Source organism: Acomys minous (assembly GCF_964271855.1).
Source record: "Acomys minous genome assembly, chromosome: 2".
Classification (NCBI taxonomy): domain Eukaryota; kingdom Metazoa; phylum Chordata; class Mammalia; order Rodentia; family Muridae; genus Acomys; species Acomys minous.
Genome location: NC_140484.1, coordinates 14429310 through 14450743, shown reverse-complemented (window position 1 = coordinate 14450743; position 21434 = coordinate 14429310). Strand labels below are relative to the sequence as shown.

The 21434-nt window shown below is 46.9% G+C and overlaps 1 protein-coding gene across 3 annotated transcripts in view; it reads left to right on the top strand.

The window, feature by feature from the left end:
• Nucleotides 1-21434, top strand: part of SUFU (SUFU negative regulator of hedgehog signaling) — a 104380-nt gene that overhangs the window by 16753 nt on the left and 66193 nt on the right. For all 3 annotated transcript variants that reach the window (XM_084749085.1, XM_084749083.1, XM_084749084.1), the window contains exon 3: nucleotides 18247-18383. In XM_084749085.1, the coding sequence (XP_084605211.1) occupies nucleotides 18247-18383 (137 nt within the window). The remainder of the gene's footprint in view (nucleotides 1-18246; nucleotides 18384-21434) is intronic.

Here is a 21434-nt window from a genome sequence, read left to right as displayed (position 1 = left end):
CATGGGATACGCATACATACATGCAGGTGAAACACCTATACTCATAAAATAAAATTAAGCAGTGTTGGCTCAGGACCCCCAAGACCAAGTTCTCTGCAGGAAGGATGTTTATTTCAGAGGGACAGGGCCAGGGAATAAGAGACCAAGGCAGGAGAGGAGAGGAAGGAGAAGAGGACGGAACAGGGAGAGGTATTTGTCAGGGCGGGGTGGAGAGGCCTAGCCCATTCACAGATGTCGGTTTATAAAGGAAAAGGGGAAACCCCTTGTTAGGATGAGGGGTTTTATTTTTTTGGACATGTAAATTAGATGAGCCAAAGGGGGCTTTTGATTGGTGGACTTCAATACTTTGCTAGCTGGACCCTGATAGTCCGGAGTAGGAAGTGGCCAAGCAAGGGAACAGGCCTTGGTGGCTGGCTAGCTTTAGGAATGTAACAGAATGGTTTTTAGCAAGGCAGAGAAAATGGGGGAGAAGGGCAGGGCCTGACAGGGCCATACTAACCATGCTTGAGTTGGCTAGAGTCCCTTCAACACCAACAAACCCAAGGACATGTGCCTCCCAGCTCTGGGGAGGCTAACAGGAGGATTGTGAAGCTAATCCAAGGTTCACGGTGAGTTCTATGGTAGCCTAAGTTATATAATGTGCCCCAGTCCCATCTCCTGAGAAGAAGATCTCTTCTGTGTTTATATTCAGTTAACACACACACGCGCGCGCGCACACACACACACACACACACACACACACACACACACACACACCCTTTAATGCTTTAAGAGACTATTGTGTTTCTTGTTTTGTTTTGATTTGGTTTTCGGTTTTCTCAGACAGAGTTTTCCTGTGTAGCCTTGGCTGGCCTGGACTTTGTAGACCAGGCTAGCCTAAAACTCACATCAATCCACCTGCTTCTGCCTCCCTGAGTGCTGGAATTACAGGTGTGCACTACCTCGCCCAGCTTTGTAGTCTCTATTTCTTTTCTTTTTTTTTTTTTTTTTGAGACAGGGTTTCTCTGTGTAGACTTGGCTATCCTGGACTTACTTTGTAGACCAGGCTGGCCTGGAACTCCCAGTGATCTGCCTGCCTCTGCCTCCCAAGTGCTGGGATTAAAGGCGTGAGCCACCACACCCACATTCATTCAATCAGTCCTGTTCCTCCTGAGAAACGTGACTAATAGGCCCAGGCAGTCCTTGTCCTTTAGAAATCCTCCTGAATCAGCCTCCTGAGTGCTAGTATTACAGGCACGGCCTACTGGCTCCTTAAATAAAACCATAAACTTACTTCCATGCATGGTTGCAGTAATCTTTTTTTTTTTAAGATTTATTTATTTATTATGTATACAGAGCTCTGTCTGCATGTGTGCCTACACACCAGAAGGGGCACCAGATGTCATTATAGATGGTTGTGAGCTACTATGTGGTTGCTGGGACTTGAACTCAGGACCTTTGGAAGAACAGCAAATGCTCTTAACCTCTGAGCCATCTCTCCAGCCCCTGTTGCAGCAGTCTTGATGATATGTTGATCATGTTACTTTCCCCTTGCAAAGTATTAGGCTGGACATGATGGCATGTGACTGTAATCCCAGCACTTGGGGAATAGAGACACAAGAATCACAAATTTGTAACCTGCAAGAACCTGTATTTAGGGCTGGAGAGATGGCTCAGTGGTTAAGGGCACTGCCTGCTCTTCCAAAGGACCCAGGTTCAATTCCTAGCACCCACATGGCAGCTCACAACTGTCTGTAACTCCAAGATCTGACACCCTCACACCAACACACATAAATTTAAAAATTAAATAAATAAAAAATATTTTAAAAAAAGAACCTGTATTTAAATTAATAATGTATAATAAATGTATGTATCTGCTTGTATGTGTGTGTGTGTGGGGGGGTGCCCATAGAATCCAGAAGAGGGAGATGGAGTTACAGGCTAATGCAAGCCACTACCTGACATGGGCACTGGAAACTGGAACTGAACTCTGATCCCCTGGGAGAGCAGCAAATGCTCCTAAGTGCTGAGCTGTTTCTCTGGGTCCTTGTACCCAGGATACACAAAATATTCACAGACATGCTCACAAATGCCATGTGGTAAGTCCTCCTAGTAGGTCAAATAAATGGCCTACATTTTAGACCAGGCTTTCACAGAAAGCCAAGCTTTACACAGAAAGCCAAGCAATGTGATACTTGGGGTTTGGGCTTAGAGGAAAAGATGACCCACTGGCTGCCCTTTCTGACACAGGTCCACAAGATGATGGGTCGGCAGGCCCAACTGGTTACCACCCAGTGTGAATCCTGCGAAGTTTTAGAGAGCCAGGTTTTCTTCATTGCATAGAGAGCCATTGCTGGGACAGGTTCTGGGCCCCAGGGCTGTGATAATGAACTACACACCTGATCCTGCTCTTCATGGCCTGTTGTCTGTTGGCTGAAGTGACCTTGTAGGAGGTGGACTTTGTACCACTTCAGAGCCTTGGGTCCTCATGGCGCCTGGCTGTCTCTTCTTGCAGAGTTCATGCCTTAGGCCTTGTGGAGAAGGAATCCAGAGGCTTAGAAATGTGGTCAGCCTAGATTTGAGGCGAGGCCAGTTGGCCATTTGACAGTGAGGACTTGGGTTCATAGCAGCTTCCTAGAAAGTGGAGCATGCTGGGGCTCCAGGCTTTTAATGTAACCCTCAAACGTCCCCGCTTTTTCTTTTTCTTTGTTTGTTTGTTTGTTTTTCAAGTCAGGATTTCTCTGTGTAATCCTGGTTGCCTGGACATGCTTTGCAGATCAGGCTGACCTCAAACTCATAGCAATCCGCCTGCCTCTGCCTCCCTGAGTGCTGGGATTAAAGGCTTGCGCCACCACGCCCGGCTGGGTCCTCCTTTTTATACCCCTCTTGTTTAGGGCTCACAGTCTCTGGTCAGAGAATCAGTCTCGCCTCAGAAAGACCACTCAAATCAAAGAGCTGTTTGTGATTTCCAGAACTGACTTCCATGCTATACCTGGTGCTGCTGGGAGCCCTGCCTCTTACTTCAGGCCTTCCAGTGTGAGGTCAGGAGCTCAGGGGTCGTGATTGCGAGATGAAGGAACTGCGGGAGGAGTCGGCCTCGGTCTTCAGGGCCCATCCAGCTGGCAGGCTCCACTTTCTGCTGGCTGCAGATAGGACTCCTAAGCACCTCTGAAGGCTTGGCCAATAGACGGGAAACGCTTAGTGAAAACTGACAGCGACACTATGGCGTGCCCGAAACTCCGTCTCCTTCCTGCTCTAACATTTCCAAGATCAGATTGCAGACACTGGATCTCCACCCTTGTCTGGAAATTTTTCATTCTTGTAACTAGGGGTTTTACATAGAGCAAAGGCCTAGATGGAAGGAAGGCGGCAGCTGGGCCTTTGGAGTTAGAGACTTCTGGAAAGGTGGGAGATGCAGGCCTGTTAGTTTTGTGCTAGTTCTTTGACCAGGCACGATATGCATAGCACATCCTATAGTTATGTCTCTGCTCAGAACCAGCCCACTGCACTTGAGTAATATAAGTGTAATATAAGCCACAGGCCATATGTTCTGGCACCTCACTTCACTGGCCCTCCTCCCTGCCTCTCCTGCCCTCCCTCACTGTGCTCCCTGTCCTTTCTTCTGCCTCAGGGACTTTACATTTGTCTGCCCCAAACCTGGAGAGTTCTGCCCATAGATGGCCTCACCCCTAGCTCCGCCCCCTTGGAGGTTTCCTCAAATAGCCCATCAGTAAGGCCAGCTCTAGATTCCTCTTTCTCGTCTCTTCTCCTTTCTTCCTTCTTTCCTTCCTTTCTTTTGAGACTCGGTTTCACTGTGTAGACCAGGCTGGCCTTGAAGTCACAGAGTTTATATATGTGTGTATATATATAATTTTTTAAAAAAATATTGCATTGATGGTCTTCCTGACGAATCTAGTATGTGCTGAATAAGTACATTGGAAGCGGTTTTCGCTCCATGGGTCTGGCTCTTGCAGAAGGGCTCCCAGCTCCAGACGGGAAGGAGTGTGTGGCTCGGCACCAAGTCTGAGCACTGAGCTCAGGTGAGAGCATTTCTTTCATTGAGGCCCCCACTATGGAGATCAGAATCCGTGCAGGCCCAGGTCAAGCCTTTCTCTGAGGATGGTGTGTGACGTACATAGAGGTCTGAGCTTGGCTTGAGGTGAGGGACCCAGCACTGCACGCAACACGAAAGCTCTGTCTTGTTCCTGGCATTTCCAGGGCACGTTCTTGAAAGGTCTTGTGCTCCAGTCAGTGCTGGGGTGCCCTCGAGAGTGAGACTAGAGAGTGCAGGTGCCAGGTTGAAAACAGAGTGGCGCATGGAGTGTTAAGGTGAGTAGAGAGGAAGGGGGTACATTTCACAGGGACACCAGCAGTGGTGTGTGTGTTAAGTTTTGAAATGAGACCTTGGTGCCAGAGCTGTCATGTTGTGCAGCCCTAGGACACTGATCACACTGGTCTGCAGCCGGCGCTCCCTGGAAGGTAGGGTACTTAGAGCCCTGACCATCCAACTCCATGACAAATCTAGGTGGTAAGAACTGCTTCTGCAAAGTCAACGCGGGAGGGACCTGAGGCATTGTAGGAACAGAGGGAGCAGCAGTGCGGCACTAGAGGAGGAGGCCAGTGGAAGCGCTGAGACGCAGAGCCTGAAGGCAGTGTGAGCAGTGTGGTCCTTGGCACTGGGGAGATGGCTCAGTGGTTAGGAGCACTGGAGTTTGGTTCTTAGCACCCTACGGCAGCTCACAACCTCCTGGAACTCCAGTTGAAGGGGGCCTAACACCCTCTTCTGGCCTCCTTGGGTAGTAGATATGCACGTGGCACATAGATACATTCAGGCAAAACACCTCTGAACACATAAAATAAAAATAAATAAAAGCTTCAAAAAGAATGTGGCAGTCAGACCAGCCATTGAGCACTCCAGTTCTAGACGGTCCAATTCCTTCTTCTGACTTCTCCAATACCAGAGACACTGTGGCACGTGTACATGTATGCAGACAAAATACTCATTATACATAAAAAGTATTAAAATCTAAAAATAATTAAGATAAAGTTAAGATTCGTTTTGATTTTTATTTGTTTATTTGTTTTTTCAAGACAGGGTCTCTCTGTGTAGCCTTGGCTGTCCTGGACTCACTTTGTAGACCAGGCTGGCCTTGAACTCACAGCGATCCGCCTGCCTCTGCCTCCTGAGTGCTGGGATTAAAGGCATGCGCCACCACTGCCCAGCTTTATTTACTATGTATACAGTATTCTGCCTGTATGTATCCCTGCAGGTCAGAAGAGGGCATCAGATCTCATTATAGATGGTTGTGAGCCACCATGTGGTTGTGGGAATTGAACTCAGGACCTTTGGAAGAGCAGCGAATGCTCTTAACCTCTGAGCCATCTCTCCAGCCCCCACTTGTTTGTTGTCTAATGTCAGGGTCTGATAGCTCCTTGAAAGGATGGGAATGCCATCACCACTTAGTGTCGCTCGATGTTGACATGGTGTACCCCACGCATAGCACACACACAGAATACAACCTTGCCCTTGGGGAACTGAGATGCAGAAGAGATTGTGTCTTTGAATTACCTACTTCAGGTGTCTTGAGGCACCTGGCTGCTCAGAGTCTTAGGAGCTGGTGAGTGGACAGAAGGCTCCTGGGCAGACCTTCTGCCTCTCGGGTCATCAAGAAGCCCGTGAGCTATATACCTATGCGAGAGAGGCACACTTCCCACCTTGGGTTGTGACTTGCCATCACTGGCCTGGCTTGCCTTATATTTGAAAGGTTTTGTAAGATTTTTGGCTTAAATCAACAAGATGAGGAATGGCAGCTGTTAGAGTTCTCATCTTTCTTTTCTTTCTTTCTTTCTTCTTTTTTTTTTTTTTTTTCCTTGAGACAGGGTTTCTCTGTGTAGCCCTGGCTGTCCTGAATCTCTGTAGACCAGGCTGGCCACAAACTCAAATATCTATCTGCCTCTGCCTTCTGAGTTCTGGGATTAAAGGGGTGGCATGCAGTTGGGGTGGGGGTAGCAGGTTGGGAGAGGTGGAGGGGGTGGCAAACCTTTAATCCCAGCACTCACTTGGGAGGCAGAGACAAGTGGATCTCTGAGTTCAAGGCCAGCCTAGTCTACAGATTGAATTCCAGGACAGCCACACAAAGAAACCCTGTTTCAATAAGCATAAACCAAAAAATAAAAAAAAGAAAAAGAAAAAAAAAAGGCATGTATGCACTACCACACCCAGCTTTATGTCAGTTCTTTCTTTAAAATTTTTTAAAAAAATTTTGTGTGCATTGGTGTTTTGCCTGCATGTATGTATGTGGGAAAGTGTCAGACCCCCTGGAACAGGAATTACAGTTGTGAGCCAACATGAGGGTGCTGGGAATTGTACCTGGGTCCTCTGGAAGAACAGCCAGTATTCTTAACCACTGAGCCATCTCTCCAGCCCCCAACACATCAGAGTTCTTAATAGCTTTCCTACCTGGCTTGGGATCCCCTGGGTTTGGCCGCCCTGCCCTCTGGAGGAAGTTGGAAATAGAGGGAAGAAGGTCTAGCAGATCTTCCTGCAGGGGAGGCCTGACTGAGCCTCCACTGCTCTGTAGGGAAGGGTCTGAGGCTCCTGGCCTTTACTTTTCTTAAATTCCATGTCTTGGGCTGGGAAGCTCTTTGCTCACTGAAAGCCCAGGACACAGTTGAGCTGCTAAAGTATTGGGAGCAGGAGGGTCTGGCTGGATTCTTAGCTGGGAATGCTGCGGCACGTGGTCGTTGACTTCTGGCTAGGCTTAGGAAAGGGCTCCTCCAGCAAGGAGGATGGATGCCATGAATCTGAATGGACAGAGTGTAGCAGAGAGCAAGCATGGGAAACGCAGAGTTAACACTCTCAGCTCTAGAGAGAGCGTGGTCCCTGTGATCACTTCTTGGTTCCTTCTCTCCCTTAGCTGGGAATGAGCCCAGGACCTTCTGCAGGGGCTGCCTCCGGCCCTAGGATGATGATTCTTTTTCTTTTTTCCTTCCTGACTCCTCTTTGTCACCCCACCCTCCTTTTCAATTTTTTTGGTTTTAAAACAGGGCCTCATGCAACCCAGGCTGGCCTTGACTTTGCTATATAGCTGAGGATAACCTCAAATTCCTGACGTTCCTACTTTCACCTCCCCAAATACTAGAAATACGATTGATGGTGCCATATCCAGCTCCCTTCTCTTTTCAGAAGCTGGGTGTGGTGGCGCATGTCTTTAATCCCGTCACTCGGGAGGCAGAGGCAGGCGGATCGTTGTGAGTTCGAGGCCAGCCTGGTCTACAAAGCAAGTCTAGGACAGCCAAGGGTAACACAGAGAAACCCTGCCTCAAAACACCAAAAACAAAACATAAAAAACAACAAGAAGATGGTTCAGGTCAGGCTTGGTGGCGCATGTTTTTAATCCCAGCACCCGGGAAGCAGAGGCAGGTGGATTGCTATGAGTTCCAGGCCAGTGTGGTCTACAAAGGGAGTCTACACAGAAAAACCCTGTCTCCAACAAAAACAAAAACAAAAGATGGTTCAGTTTAATTCAGAATTCTAAGGAAATCTTAATTCCAGAAGAATACTGTCATGTAAACATCTCAAAATTTTAGGGTGTTTTGTTTGTTTTGGTTTTTGCTAAGTTTTACTACCCAGTATAATACTGTTGTCACCAGTTACTGTTACTGTTGTGTTATCAATAATTCAGAGTAGTTCAAAATGAAAATGTCCCTCTGCTTAGGTTTACTCGGTAATTATTTACAGAACTCCACCACTGAGCTGTTGTCACTCAGAGAGCAGTAGCCGTCCAGAAGTCTCAGGGCCACATTCAGGGCTTTGGAGGGACCTACTGCCCGGAAGACAGACAAGGCTGGTAGACTCTGGCCAGTGGTTCTTGAAGGACTGTGTCCACAAAGCCCGCAATTCCCAGAGTTAAGGAAACCATCAGGCCCTGCACACACTAGAGGTGTAGGAAGGGGAGACAGGTGGCTTCCATACACTGAGGGTGTGAGAAAGGGGCACAGGTGGCTTCCACACACGGAGGTGTGGGAAGGGGACAGGTGGCTTCTAGCTGGCTCTAAAAAGATCAAAGGTGTTCTCCGGAGGTTGAAAATCTATCCCTGTGGGTGGAGAATGTCCTTGTCCCTGTGTGTAGGTGAGAAAACTGGGCGGGCACAGGGAAGTTAGTTTGTCCACAGGTCAGCCAGGAGGTGGTGGAGCTAGAGCCAGCATCAGCTCACTGGCCTGTGCACCTGTGTCCATGCCTTCTGTGATCCAGCCTCTTACTGGGGCCCTGGAGTCGATTGGCTTTGGAGCTACCCTGTAGCAGCCCGTGGCTAAGGGAGCTGCTGCTGAGGCTCTGTTGGTGATGTTCTCCCTGCCCAGCTCACTGTTGCTACTGGGAAGCTTGGCATTCTACCTCAGCTACTTGCTATTGATTTTTAAGTGTGTGTGTGTGTGTGTGTGTGTGTGTGTGTGTGTGTGTGTGTGTGTGTGTACACACGTGTGTATATTGCCCTCAGGTGTGAGACTAACATTCCCACGTCAGCCTTCTGAGTAGCTACCACTAAGGTGACACATTGTATCCAACTACAGGTATTTTTGGTAGCTTTTGGTAGCTTTTGCTTCATGATTTTTCATGTTGCTTTATTTGGTTTTATTTCTCTGAGACAGGGTTTTCCTGTGTACCTAACCTGGAACTCCCTCCATAGACTAGCCTGGCCTCAAATTCTTGCTTTTTCTTTCTTTCTTTTCTTTTTTTCTTTTTCTTTTTCTTTCTTTTTTTTTTGTTTTTGTTTTTTTGAGACAGGGTTTCTCTATGTTACCTTGGCTGTCCTGGACTCACTTTGTAAACCAAGCTGGCCTCGAACTCACAGTGATCCTCCTGCCTCTGCTTTCCGAGTGCTGGGATTAAATGCATGTGCCACCACACCCAGCATTTTTTTGTTTTGTTTTGTTTTTTCGAGACAGGGTTTCTCTGTGTAGCCCTGGCTATCTTGGACTCACTTTGTAGACCAGGCTGGCCTTGGACTCACATTTGACCCACCTGCCTCTGCCTCCGAGTGCTGGGATCAAAGGTGTGCGCCACCACGCCCTGCCCCTGGCTTCATTTTTTAATGCTCATTCATTTATAGTAAAATATTCATGATATGAAAATTATCATTGCCACCAAGTTTAGATATAGCTTAGTGAAATTAAGTTTCTACATTAGTGTACAGTCGTTAGCACCTTCTGTTTCTGGAACTTTATAGTTTTCCCAATTGAAACTAGACCCTTTCAAATTAATAGTTTACCATTAAATGTGTCTCCCAACACCTGGAAACCACGGTTCTACTTTCTGTCTCTAATTCTGAGTTCTCTAGTTGCCTCAGCTAAGTTGGTGCACGCAGGGTTACTCCTTTGTGTCAGGCTTAGTTCACTTAGCACGATCTCTTCAAGATTCATCTGAATTGTTTGGGTCAGAATCTCGGTGTGTGTTGCTTGTGTTTGTGGCAGGGTTTCACCTGTGGCTGGCCTCAAGAATCACTGTGGCCTCAAAAACCAGGCATGGTGGCGCACACCTTTAATCCCAGCACTCGGGAGGCAGAGGCAGGTGGATCTCTGAGTTCGAGGCCAGCCTGGTCTACAAAGCGAGTCCAGGACAGCCAAAGCTATACAGAGAGACTCTGTCTCAACCAAACCAAACCAAACCAAACATTGTGTAGCTGAGGGTGGTCTAGAACTGCTGATGCTCCTGTTTCCACCTCCCAAGTACTGGGAGTTTAGGACCATGCCTCCGCTTTTCTTAAGGCCGATCAGCTGGCTGCTGCTTCTCTGCACAAGTTTCCATTGCTTGCCTGGCATTTGCTCTTTGCCTGTCCTGTGTGGGAACCCGTCAGCACTATTGTGAACAATGCTGCTGTCAACAGGGGTGTTCAAGACCCTATTTTCAGGCTTTTGTGTAGATACCCAGACATGGAATTACGGGTTCATTGCAGCAACTCTGTTTGTGTTTTGAAAAGAGCTGTGCTCCTACAGCAGATGCACTGCCACCAGCTGTGCAGGAAATTCGTTTCATGACCGTGTGACTTGATGAGCCGCCATTTACATTTTTACCTGACAGTTAGCAGAGAGGCTGTATGGTTCTCACCAGGTGGAGGCACAGAGAGCCTGCTTCTCAGAGCTTCCTGGCCAGTCCGCTTCCTGCCAGCCCTGGCTTATAGTCATGGTGGTGTCAGAACTAAGCACAAGACCTTAGCTAAGCCCCTACTTATAGAACACTGGCATTTTTGCCATTTTTGCCTAATTTTTTGTTTCATAAATACTACTGAATATGTTAATGCCAAAAGCTTTTTTCCACGTAGAAGATTATTCCCTTATGGTGAGGTCCCAGATCTAGTAACTGCTACTGTAAATAATCGCTGACGCTGAGCTGTTCTGTGTTCAAGTGTTCTTCCAAGCATTTGGCTCTATGTGTCGTATGCATGAATTAAATAGCTTCCTAGAAGCATCACATACACGACCACCACCCCCACCCCCAGACAAGGGCTCGCTCTACCATGAATTCATGCTGAGATGCTCCCTCTGTCTGTCCCTGGACCCTGGGCTCACATCTAGGCTAGGCTGGAATCGAGGCAGCCCTAGCAGCCCAGCCTCTGCTTGCTTTAGAGCTGGGTTACAGCATTTTCAGGAATTCTTGGCTTGTCATGTGGGTGCTCAGAGCCAAAGCTTCATGGGTACAAAGCAAGCGCTCCTAACTGCCTGGCCATCTCTCTGGCTACCTCTTTTTTTTTTAAAGATGTGTTGTTTTAAAAAAAAAAAAAGATGTGTTGTTGTTGATGTTGTCTTGTTTTGGTTTTTCTTTCTTTTTTTTTTCCCCTCTGTTTTTTTAATTAATTAAAAAAATTTTTTACATATACATTCATATTATTACGCATATATACAATAAACTACCTACAGCAAGAAAAGGCATTAAACAATCAGGAATTATATAAATATCACATTCTTAGTATTTTGGCTATTTGTATTTGGAAGCCTTGAAGATTAGGAAGCCTTTCCTATCTTGGTCTATCTAAAATTCTGAATGTAAATCAATATCTATCATATCTTATCATTATCAACTTAAAACATCTATCTAGACCTTAAAACATCTTAACCCCTATACAACTAAGCTTAGTTGTAAAACCAAACTACATTTGGTTTTGGTTTTTCAAGACAGGGTTTCTCTGGGTAGCTCTGGCTATCCTAGAACTGGGTTTGTAGATGACCAGGCTGGCCTTGAAATTAGAAATCTGTTTGCTTCTGCCTCCCAACTGCTGGGATCAGAAGTGTGTGTCACCTCTACCCAACTCTTTTGGTTTTTTAATTTTTTTTTTTTTTTTTTGGTTTTGAGACAGAGTTTCTCTGTGTAGCCTTGGGTGTCCTGGACTCACAAACTCACAGCGATCCTGGAGTGCTGGGATTAAAAATGTGTGCTACCACGCCTTTTTTTTTTTTTTAAGATTAAAATTTTTTTAAATTTTATGTGCATGAATGTTTTGAATTCATTTATGTAAATGCACTTTGTGCGTGCCTGGTGCCTGCAAAGGTCAGAAGAGGGTCATATTTTCAGGAACTGGAGTTATAAATGGTTATAAGCCATGAATGCTGGGGACTCAATCTGGATCCTCTGAAAGAGCAAGAAGTGCTCTTAACCACTAAGTCATGTCTCCAGCTCCCTGTCCAGCCCTGGTTTTGTTTGGCTCGGTTTTTGAGACAGGGTTTCTCTGTGTAGCCCTGGCTGTCGTGGACTTGCTTTGTAGACCAGGCAGCAATCCACCTGCCTCTGCCTCCTGAGTGCTGGGATTAAAGGTATATACCACCACGCCTGGCCTTGGCAGAGCAGGCGTATGCTTATGAGTTCAAGGCCAACTTGATCTACAAAGTAAGTTCCAGGACAGTCAGGGCTACACAGAGAAACCCTGTCTTAAAAAACAAACACAGAACAAAAAAACCTCTGACAGAGAGGAATCTGACTCTCATTACCCCAATACATTTACACTTGGGTAGTTTCAGAATTATTAACCTATACTGAGGTAACAATAAACCAACTCTAGACTTTGTTTTTTGTTCTTTCTCTTTCCCCAAAGATACATGGCCAACAAACTGTATCCAAAGGTTACAAATGGAAAAGTAAAAAAAAAAAAAAAAAAAAAAAAAAAAAAACCCCTCTCCGGTCTCCAGCCCTTCACACCCAATTTACACATCTTGTCTCCTTCCCAGTGCCTTTCCAGTGTGGCTCCCACATAAATGAACAGATAGTGTTCGTTTGCTTTTTTTCCACTTAACAGTGTCTTATCAGTTTGTTTTCCTTTGGGTGTTTTTTAATTACAAACTTTACTAGCGCCAACATCATCATTGTGTTTGTCAGGACTCACACGGAGCTGCACACAGAGCTGCACAAGGCATTTACTTTTCCACCTGTCTTCATGCCTTTGTCACCAATTGGACAAAAGCATAAGCTCTCTCGCTTTAATTTTTAAATTGGACTTATTCGTTTACCATTGATATTTCTTAGTGTGTGAGTGGTGTGCCTACGTGTGTGCATGTGTACCACTTGTGTGCCTAGTGCCTACGTGTGTGCATGTGTACCACTTGTGTGCCTAGTGCCTACGTGTGTGCATGTGTACCACTTGTGTGCCTAGTGCCTACGTGTGCGCATGTGTACCACTTGTGTGCCTAGTGCCTACGTGTGCGCATGTGTACCACTTGTGTGCCTAGTGCCTACGTGTGCGCATGTGTACCACTTGTGTGCCTAGTGCCTACGTGTGCGCATGTGTACCACTTGTGTGCCTAGTGCCTACGTGTGCGCATGTGTACCACTTGTGTGCCTAGTGCCCTTGGAGGTTGGGGAAAAGCATTTCTGATCTCCTGGAAATGGGGTTACAGATAGTGGCGACCACCTTGTGGTTGCTGGGAGTCGAACCCAGGTCCTCTGGAAGAGCAACCAGTGCTCTTAACTGGCTGAGCTGTGTCTCCAGCTTCACTATTAAAAAAAAGAAAGAAAAAGAAAAACATATTTTATTTACTCTTTGATAGTTTCCTATATGTAAACATTGTTTCCTGATCATATCCACCTCTGGCCCCCTCCCTTGATCCCTACCCCCACCCCCACCCCCGGGACCCCTCAACATAGCCCCCTCACCTTTTCAGGCCCTACGCTTTTAAGTGTTTTTTGTTTTTGTTTTTGTTTTTTTTTTTTGGTTTTTTGAGACAGGGTTTCTCTGTGTAGCCTTGGCTGTTCTGGACTCGATCTGTAGACCAGGCTGGCCTTAAACTTGCAGTGATCCACCTGCCTCTACCTCCCGAGTGCTGGGATTAAAGGGCGTGCACCACCTGTGCTTTTAAGTTATTTTAAGCCACTACTGAGTGTAGTTAGTCCTGACTGTTGGTGTGTTGCTGCTTATGTTGGCTTCCTCTTGTTCAGGTGGATTGCTTTTGAGAAACTTGTCTCAGTAGCTCACCTAGGCTGGCCTCCAGCTTGCTGAAGTGAGAATGGCCTTCATTGCCGGGCAGTGGGGACGGACCCCTTTAATCCCAGCACTCGGGAGGCAGAGGCAGGTGGATTGCTGTGAGTTCGAGGTCAGCCTGGTCTACAGAGTGAGTCCAGGACAGCCAGGGCTACACAGGGAAACCCTGTCTTGAAAAAGAATAAGGAAGAGAAAGAAAAGAAGAAGAAGAAGAAGAAGAAGAAGAAGAAGAAGAAGAAGAAGAAGAAGAAGAAAGAGAAGAAGAAGAAGAAGCAGAAGAAGAAGAAAGAGAAAGATCTTCAGGGGCTAGAGAGATGGCTCCATGTGGCACATGGAGAAACCCTATCTCAGGGGAAAAAAAATAGGCCAGAGAGATGGCTCAGGGGTTAAGAGCACTGTCTGCTCTTCTAAAGGTCCTGAGTTTAATTCCCAGCAACCACGTGGTGGCTCACAACCATCTATAATGAGACCTGGTGCCTCATTACACTGTATACATAATAATAAATTAATTTAAAAAATATAAAAATACTGCTTTTGCAGAGTGTCTGTGTTTGTGTCCCAGCACCCCCCACCTGCCTGTAACTTTAGCTCCCTGAGATCTAATGCCTCTGGCCTCCATGGGCACCTGCACTCATGTGTGTACATACCCCCCCCACACACACACACGCACACACGCACGCACGCACGCATGCACATAGCTAAAATTAAAAATAAAATCTTAAAGGGCAGGATGGCTCAGTGGTTAAGTGTGTTTATTGTTCTTCCAGAGGATTCAAGTTTGGTTCCCAGCACCTACACTTGTGTGGCTTACAGCTGTCTGTAACTCTATCTTAAGGGCAATCTGCCATCTGTCATGATCATTTGCACTCCTGTGTACATACTTGCGCGTGTGCGCGCGCGCACACCCCCCCCCCCACACACACAGTTAAAGTAAATCTTAAAAGAAGAATGACCATCAACTCCTGTTCTCCACACCCACTTTCTTCATTCATTCCCTCTTACAGTTGCGTTTACTCTTTGAACCTCTGGCATATGAATGAGCAGTTAGGTGGATGGTCTGTAGTAGTTTGAGTGCAGTTCTTGTTAGTAGTAAGTGTGTATGCACTTTTGTTAGATATTGCTAAATTCCCCTCCTCAGTAAGTGTACTGCTTGTGCTCCCACCAGCACTGTGAGAATGCCTCTGCCCTATAACCTCGCCAACAAAGTGTAGCATCATCCTTGTTAGTATCTGGTAATCTGGGAGGTAGGCACAGTCTCTCACGGTTGTTAATTTGCTTCAATTTGTGTCTTTCTTACTACGAGTGAGGCTGAACATTTTGTCACGTGGTAGTGAGACATATACCCGCATACGTTGGCTAATGGGGAAAAGTTCTAAGATGTATCACCAGCCTATGCTATTGTTTTATGAACATCATATATGGTACTTACACAAAACTATAGGAGGTCTAACCTGATAGCACAGCCATATGGCACAACCTATTACTCCTAGGCTACAAAGCTAGACAGCATGTTAATACACCAGATACTGTATACAGTTGTGAACACTGCAGTGTTTGTATATCAAAACCTAGGAAAGGGTTGCCAGGCATGGTGGTGCACACCTCTAATCCCAACACCCGGGAGGCCAGAGGCAAGCAGATCTTGTGAGTTCAAGGCTAGCCTGGTCTAGACAACGAGTTTCAAGCCAGCTAGGTATATTTAGTGTGATCGAGTCTGAAAAAACAAAAAACATAGAAAAGATATAATGAAAAATATAGCATAAAAGGTTTTTCAGCAGGGCTGGTAGGAGACTCCGTGGTAGCGGTGCCGTTTGGAAGCCCATAGCCTGAGTTTGCTCGCTTGGATCCACATGGTAGAAGGAGCAACTGGCAAATTGTTCTTTGATGGACACATTTGTGCCAGGGCATGTGGTTTCCTGCCACGTTTATACATGTGCACACATACACAGTGAGTAAATCTTATAAAAAAGGAAAAGCTGGGCCTGTAGGCCACTTGCTGTGAGCGGCGCATCCAGGACTAGAGGTTGCTTGCTCTCGCTGAGTCTGTGGTGCAGACTTTATAAACACTGACACACAAGCTGCACTCAATTACCAAAAAATATTCTCTCCAAACATTAATTAACATTAAATTACTATAACTGTTTTACTTTATAAATATATTTTGCGTATGTATGTAGTATGGGTCCATGAGTATATGTGAGTTGTTGGGGGGGTCATGAGCGTGTGTGTGTGTGTGTGTGTGTGTGTGTAAGAACATGTCTCTTTGCTCTCAGGTTTCTTCCTAGAAGACATGAAAGACAGCTGTTCCCTTGGAGTGACTCCATTCTCTGCTCAGACATACCCTCCTTGGCACAGAAGCCTTTGTGTGAAGCAGGCCAGACCAGGCCAAGCCCCTGTGGGGAACTTGAAACACTGAATGACCTTGTTGCTTGGCTGTTATTGCCTGGACAGCCTGCTTTGAAAAAGAAATCTGACAGGCCCAGGTCATGTGTTTATCCTAAGGCTGGGCCATTCCAAACTAATGTTTCAGAGTGTTGAGGTTGTGTCCAGCCGGCCTGGTGGGTGGTAATCAAACACAGGTGTGGACCATCTGGCTGGCTCTGTCCCTCCTCCTCAGCCAAGGAAGAGCTGGCCTGCCTACCACAGAGCTGGCGTAGAAAGCACCCTGTGTAGAGACAGATGGTGTGCACATGTGTGTGTGCATGAATGCACACTCATACATGTGTGTGCACACAGCTCTCCTCAGGGAGAAGATGTGGCGTGGGTGCATATGACTCAGTGACTTCTCTCTGCGTCCATGGATTCTCTCTGCTGTGCGGTCTATAACACATATGTTCCTCTCAGTCTGCTTCTCAAGCTTTTGTGGTTAGAAATCATGTATTTTCCTTGGCCCAAGATGAAAGCCTTGGAATAATAGTCTAATGCACTTCACAAAGCTGTCTCTAATTGGCGGCTGCTTGAGATCTTCCTTTTGCCCTAGTGACCCATCTCTGTGCAGAGTGTTGTTTAGTTGTTGACTTTTGAGACAGGATTGTGTAGCCCTGGCTAGCCTAGACCTCACTGTGTAAACCGGCTGTCCTCAAAGTCTGCCTCGCTAGTGCTAGGATTAAAGGCTGTGCACCACCAATGCCCCAACCTTTCACAGAGTTTTAAAGTCAATCTCACCAGGCTCATGCCTTTAATCCCAGCACTTGGGAGGCAGAGGCAGGCAGTTTGAGGCCAGCCTGGTCTACAGAGAGACTCTGTCTCAAAACAAAACAAAAACAAAAACAAAAACAAAAACAAACCAACAATAGCAACAATAAAACCAACCAAGAAACAAAAGCGAAACAAAACAAAAATGTAAAGTCAATCTCCTATAAACTGGTTTTTTACACTCTTCCAAAGCCGGGGCCTCTGGGAGGCAGGTTTGTGTCTTCCATGTACATAGCTGTTCCCTCAGACCCTGTGCACACTTGACCCCAACATGGCAATTCATCAAGGAAACAATGTAAATAGTTTCACTATGAACAACTTGTAGCTTTGTCTCCAAAAATCCATGTATACCGTCTAAGTGGGTTCTGTTTCCCTCCTGGGAACCAAAAAGACAAGAACCCACACACACTTCCTTAAATGTAGTTGGATTAAAGATGCCTCTTCAGTCAGAAAGGCAGCTCCTCAGAGCGATCTTTCCCCTGATGGTGCAGGGGGCTGGATCTCCCTGCGCCTGCCCAAGCACACAGAACCAAAGCTGGGACTCAGGTCAGTTCTGAGGCGTTGGGTTTCTTTCTATCCAGTCTCCCATCCCAGCTCTGGGGAATGGTGACCAAGGAAAGATGCCGGAAAGAGTTCCAGGGTTGAACAGTGATTGTATCTTCAGCTCTCAAGAGGCAGGAGGAAGGTGTTGGCATCATTTTAGTTTACGGTTCATGTTTGTATGCTGGGGAGTTTACATGGGTATAATCATTGTGGTTCATGTTTGTACAAGATGTAATTACTCAGAATTACATGAACATATTTTAGCCCTTAACCCTTCTCACCCTGGCAAGCTTTGTGGAGCTCTCAGGGACTTATTCCTAGACACCTCCCTCATCTGAGTAGGTGTAGCACCCCATGAACATCACTGGCCTGTCTAGTGGTTTCAGGGACTTCCCTGAGACTCAGAGCTCCAGAGCACTTCCAACAAAAAGAGGCTGGCATTCAGATCTCATGCTCATAGTCACCCTGAGGAGTGTGGCCACGGAAACTATAGTCTCCCCATCCTGTTGCTGTTCTATGTTGGGGTTCAATGACTGAGGAGTGCTCGCTGACACATGGGGTACTGACCTCAGGAAGAGAGGGGCCCACATATTTCAGTCTGCCTTGGGATCTGCGTACAGACTCAGGAGGCCAGTCAGTGCGGCAAAGGATGCACTGTCGTCCTGGTGTCCCTGGAGTGGAAGAAGGCCACGTCTTCACAGAGCACACAGCCATACTGTTGGATCACAGAACATGTGGCCTTAGCCAACTCAGTGGGTTCTTACTAGCAGTTTGAATCAGTGAGGGGCAGAAGGCTGGTTTTCAGTAGTGAGTCGTCTGTCATATAAAAAGGAATGCGTAGTACCACAAAATCTGGAAGTTAGCACTCAGGAGCACCAGAATAGTTCAGCTGGACTAACGTCACACATGTCCACCTCAGCTCACTGAGGGGAAAGCAGACTTTGGAGAGACTTCTTCACCCTGGGATTTCCCTTGAGTTGAAGATTTACATGCGGATGCCACCAAAGACTTTGCAGATCTTTGTTCTATGGTAGTTAAACCAAAAATGTCTTTTATTCCTTGCAGATTTACAGGAACAGATGGACCAAGTGGTTTTGGCTTTGAATTGACATTTCGTCTGAAGAGAGAAACTGGGGAGTCTGCCCCTCCAACATGGCCAGCGGAGCTGATGCAGGGCCTGGCCCGATACGTCTTCCAGTCAGGTAATAGCGCAGAGGCTGGCTGGGGTGCGGGGCCTGTGGCCGTCAGCCTGGTGGGCTTTGGGAACTTGTGGTCTATTTTGATGTTTAGAGAGTCCTTTTGTGGGTAGAAAGCCATGTGGACCTTAGCGGACAGATTATGTCAGTGTCCCGTTACCCTGAGGCTTTGCTGCTGTCTGTCAGGACTAGCATTCCCTTTGTTGCTGTCTGTCACAACTAGTCTGGTCCCTGTTCCCAGTGGCCTGGCTGTCTCCGTGTCTGTTTCTAGGCCTCAATCACATGGGCTACTCGTGGCTCAGTCTGGGAGAGCAGTAGAGACTAAAGCGTGTTCCCGTCCCTCAGAGGGAGGAGGGGATGCTAAAATCAGAACCGAGTTGATTATTCCAATGCCCCCAAGAGATTGTCCTTTGCTCCTAGTGCCCCCTGGGGACTGCTGCAATGCATCCTGGGTAAGGCCTTTGTGCTGGGAATGTTCTTAGCTCAGTCTGCCAGAATCCTCCAGCCCGCGGAGGCTTCAGAGCTCCTGGTATTTCTCAGTGGCTGGTATTCAGAGGGTTCAGAGTGCTTACATGACCCAGATCTGTGTACAGCCTGCTGCTTCCGTCTCGCTCTTCTGCCTTCCCATCCCTTTCTCACTATACATAATGGCCTTGGCCAGCCTGACATTCCTTTGTAGATCTACCTCTCTTAGCCCCCAAGTGCTGGGATTTCAGGCTCATACCTATACCTAGGTGAGAGAGAGAGTGCAGGGGGGGGGGGCGCGGGGGGCAGCAGAGAGGCAGAGAGAGGGAGAGAGTGTGGATGTGTGACGTATGACATGAGAACTGAATCTGGGCCTTATACATAAAGGCAAGTGCTCTGAAACTGGCCTGTATCCAGCCTACTTATTTTTTTCTTTTGAGCAGGGTCTCATTAAGTTGTCCAAGCTGACCTTGAACTCACTCTTTAGCCTGATTATAGGCCTGCGCCCCTAGGTCTAACTTTGAAAATGGATTTTTCTTTGATGTAGAATTTGATCTGCTTGAGGAAGGGGGGGCCTCTAAAGATGAGGCAACCTCTTGCTTATAGAAACAGCTACTCCACTGCTTGTTAATCTATTCATCTGGGTACCTGCTTAGAGAGACAGAGATAAGGTGAATGTAAATAGGTGTTACAAAATATCAATTTTTTTTTTTTTGAGACAGGGTTTCTCTTGTAGCCATGGCTGTCCCGGTCTGCTTTGTAGACCAGGCTAGCCTCGACTCACAGAGCTCCGCCCTGCTGGGTTTAGAGACATGTGCCACCATGTCCAGCTCAATAATTATAATGTAAATCAGTGAAAAATAAGATTTTATTTGCAAATATTCATTCACAGTAATTTTCACTAGTGACTGTTTTACTCCCCGCCCCTTTTTTTTGACACACAGTCTTGATATATAGCCCAAACTGGTCAAATCTTCTTTAACTGGTTAAAAAGGTTACCTGGTGGTGGTGGTGGTGGTGGTGGTGGTGGCAGCGGCAGCAGTGGCGCAGACCTTTAATCCCAGCACTTAGGAGGCAGAGGCAGGGAGATGTCTGTGAGTTCGAGGCCAGCCTGTTCTACGAGAGAGAGTTCTAGGACAGCCAAGGCTACACAGAGAAAACCTGTCTCAAAAATAGAAAAAGGTGGCTAGAGCACTAGGGAAATAGCTCGATAGGTAAAGGTTCTGGCTACCAGGCTGTCCTCTGACCTCCGTGTGTGTGCCAGGGCACACATGTCCGCACAAGTAAATTTAGTTTATTACATTAAAAACAAGAGTGTTAGGGAGCTGCTGAGATGGCTCAGTGGGCAGAGGTGCTTCCTGCCAAGCCTGAGGGTGGAGAGAACCAGCGCCCTCAAATTGCCCTCTGTGCCATAGCACGCACCTTCATCCTCAGCAAATAATGTGTTAATTAAAAAAAAAAAAAAGCGAGCTGGAGAGATGGCTCAGAGGTTAAGAGCACTGACTGCTCTTCCAGAGGTCCTGAGTTCAATTCCCAGAAACCACATGGTGCCCCACATGGCGTTGCATCTATAATGTGATCTGGTGCCCTCTTCTGGCATGTGGGTGTACATGCAGGCAGATAACTGTACATAATAATAAATAAATCCTTTAAAAAAATTTTTTTAGGAAGCTGGGCGGTTGGTGGCACACGCCTTTAATCCCAGCACTTGGGAAACAGAGGCAGGTGGATCACTGTGAGTTCGAGGCCAGCCTGGTCTACAAAGTGAGTCTGGGATAGCCAAGGCTACACAGAGAAACCCTGTCTCAAAAAAACAAAAACAAAAAACAAAAGTTGTTAGGAGACAAGAACTCAAAGAATCATTCTATGGAAGATGTACTTATTGATAGGAAGAAGAGAGGCTGGAGAGATGGCCCTGTGGTTAAGAGCACCGGCTGTTCTTACAGAGGACCTGAGTTCAGTTTCCAGCATGGACACAGTGGCTCACAACCTTCTGTAACTCCAAATCCTAGAGGGAGTCAACTCCCTTTTTCCTCCATGGGCTGAGGAAACTCATGGGTGTACAAACACACATGCAGGCAAAATACTCATACACATAAAACAAAAATAAAAACATCTTTTAGGCCAGGCATGTAGTGCACGCCTTTAATCCCAGCTCTTGGGAGGCAGAGGCAGGCAGATCACTGTGAGTTCAAGGCCAGCCTGGTCTATAAAGTGAGTCCAGGACAGCCAAGGCTATACCGAGAAACCTTGTCTCGAAAACCAAAAAAAAGGAAAAAACCATCTTTTTCGAGAGAGGGCGGGAACTGTCCTTACAAAGGAAGGTCTGAGCAGGTCGCCTCAGCACAGGGCGAAGCTCAGCAGCACTGCTAGCAATGTTACCGCCTGTGCTGTGCGTGCTGCAAGCCAAGTGTGACACGGCTCAGGAGCGCTTCTCCTGGACTCAAGCCTGAGTTACAGCCAAGTGCGGGACATTGAGGGTGTTCTCCAGTACAGCTCCCTGGATTCCTGTACCTAGCTAGGACTGCCTCAGATTTAAGGCATCTTGGTGGTTCACATGCAGTGTTGATCCTTGATGGGCCCTGGAGGAAA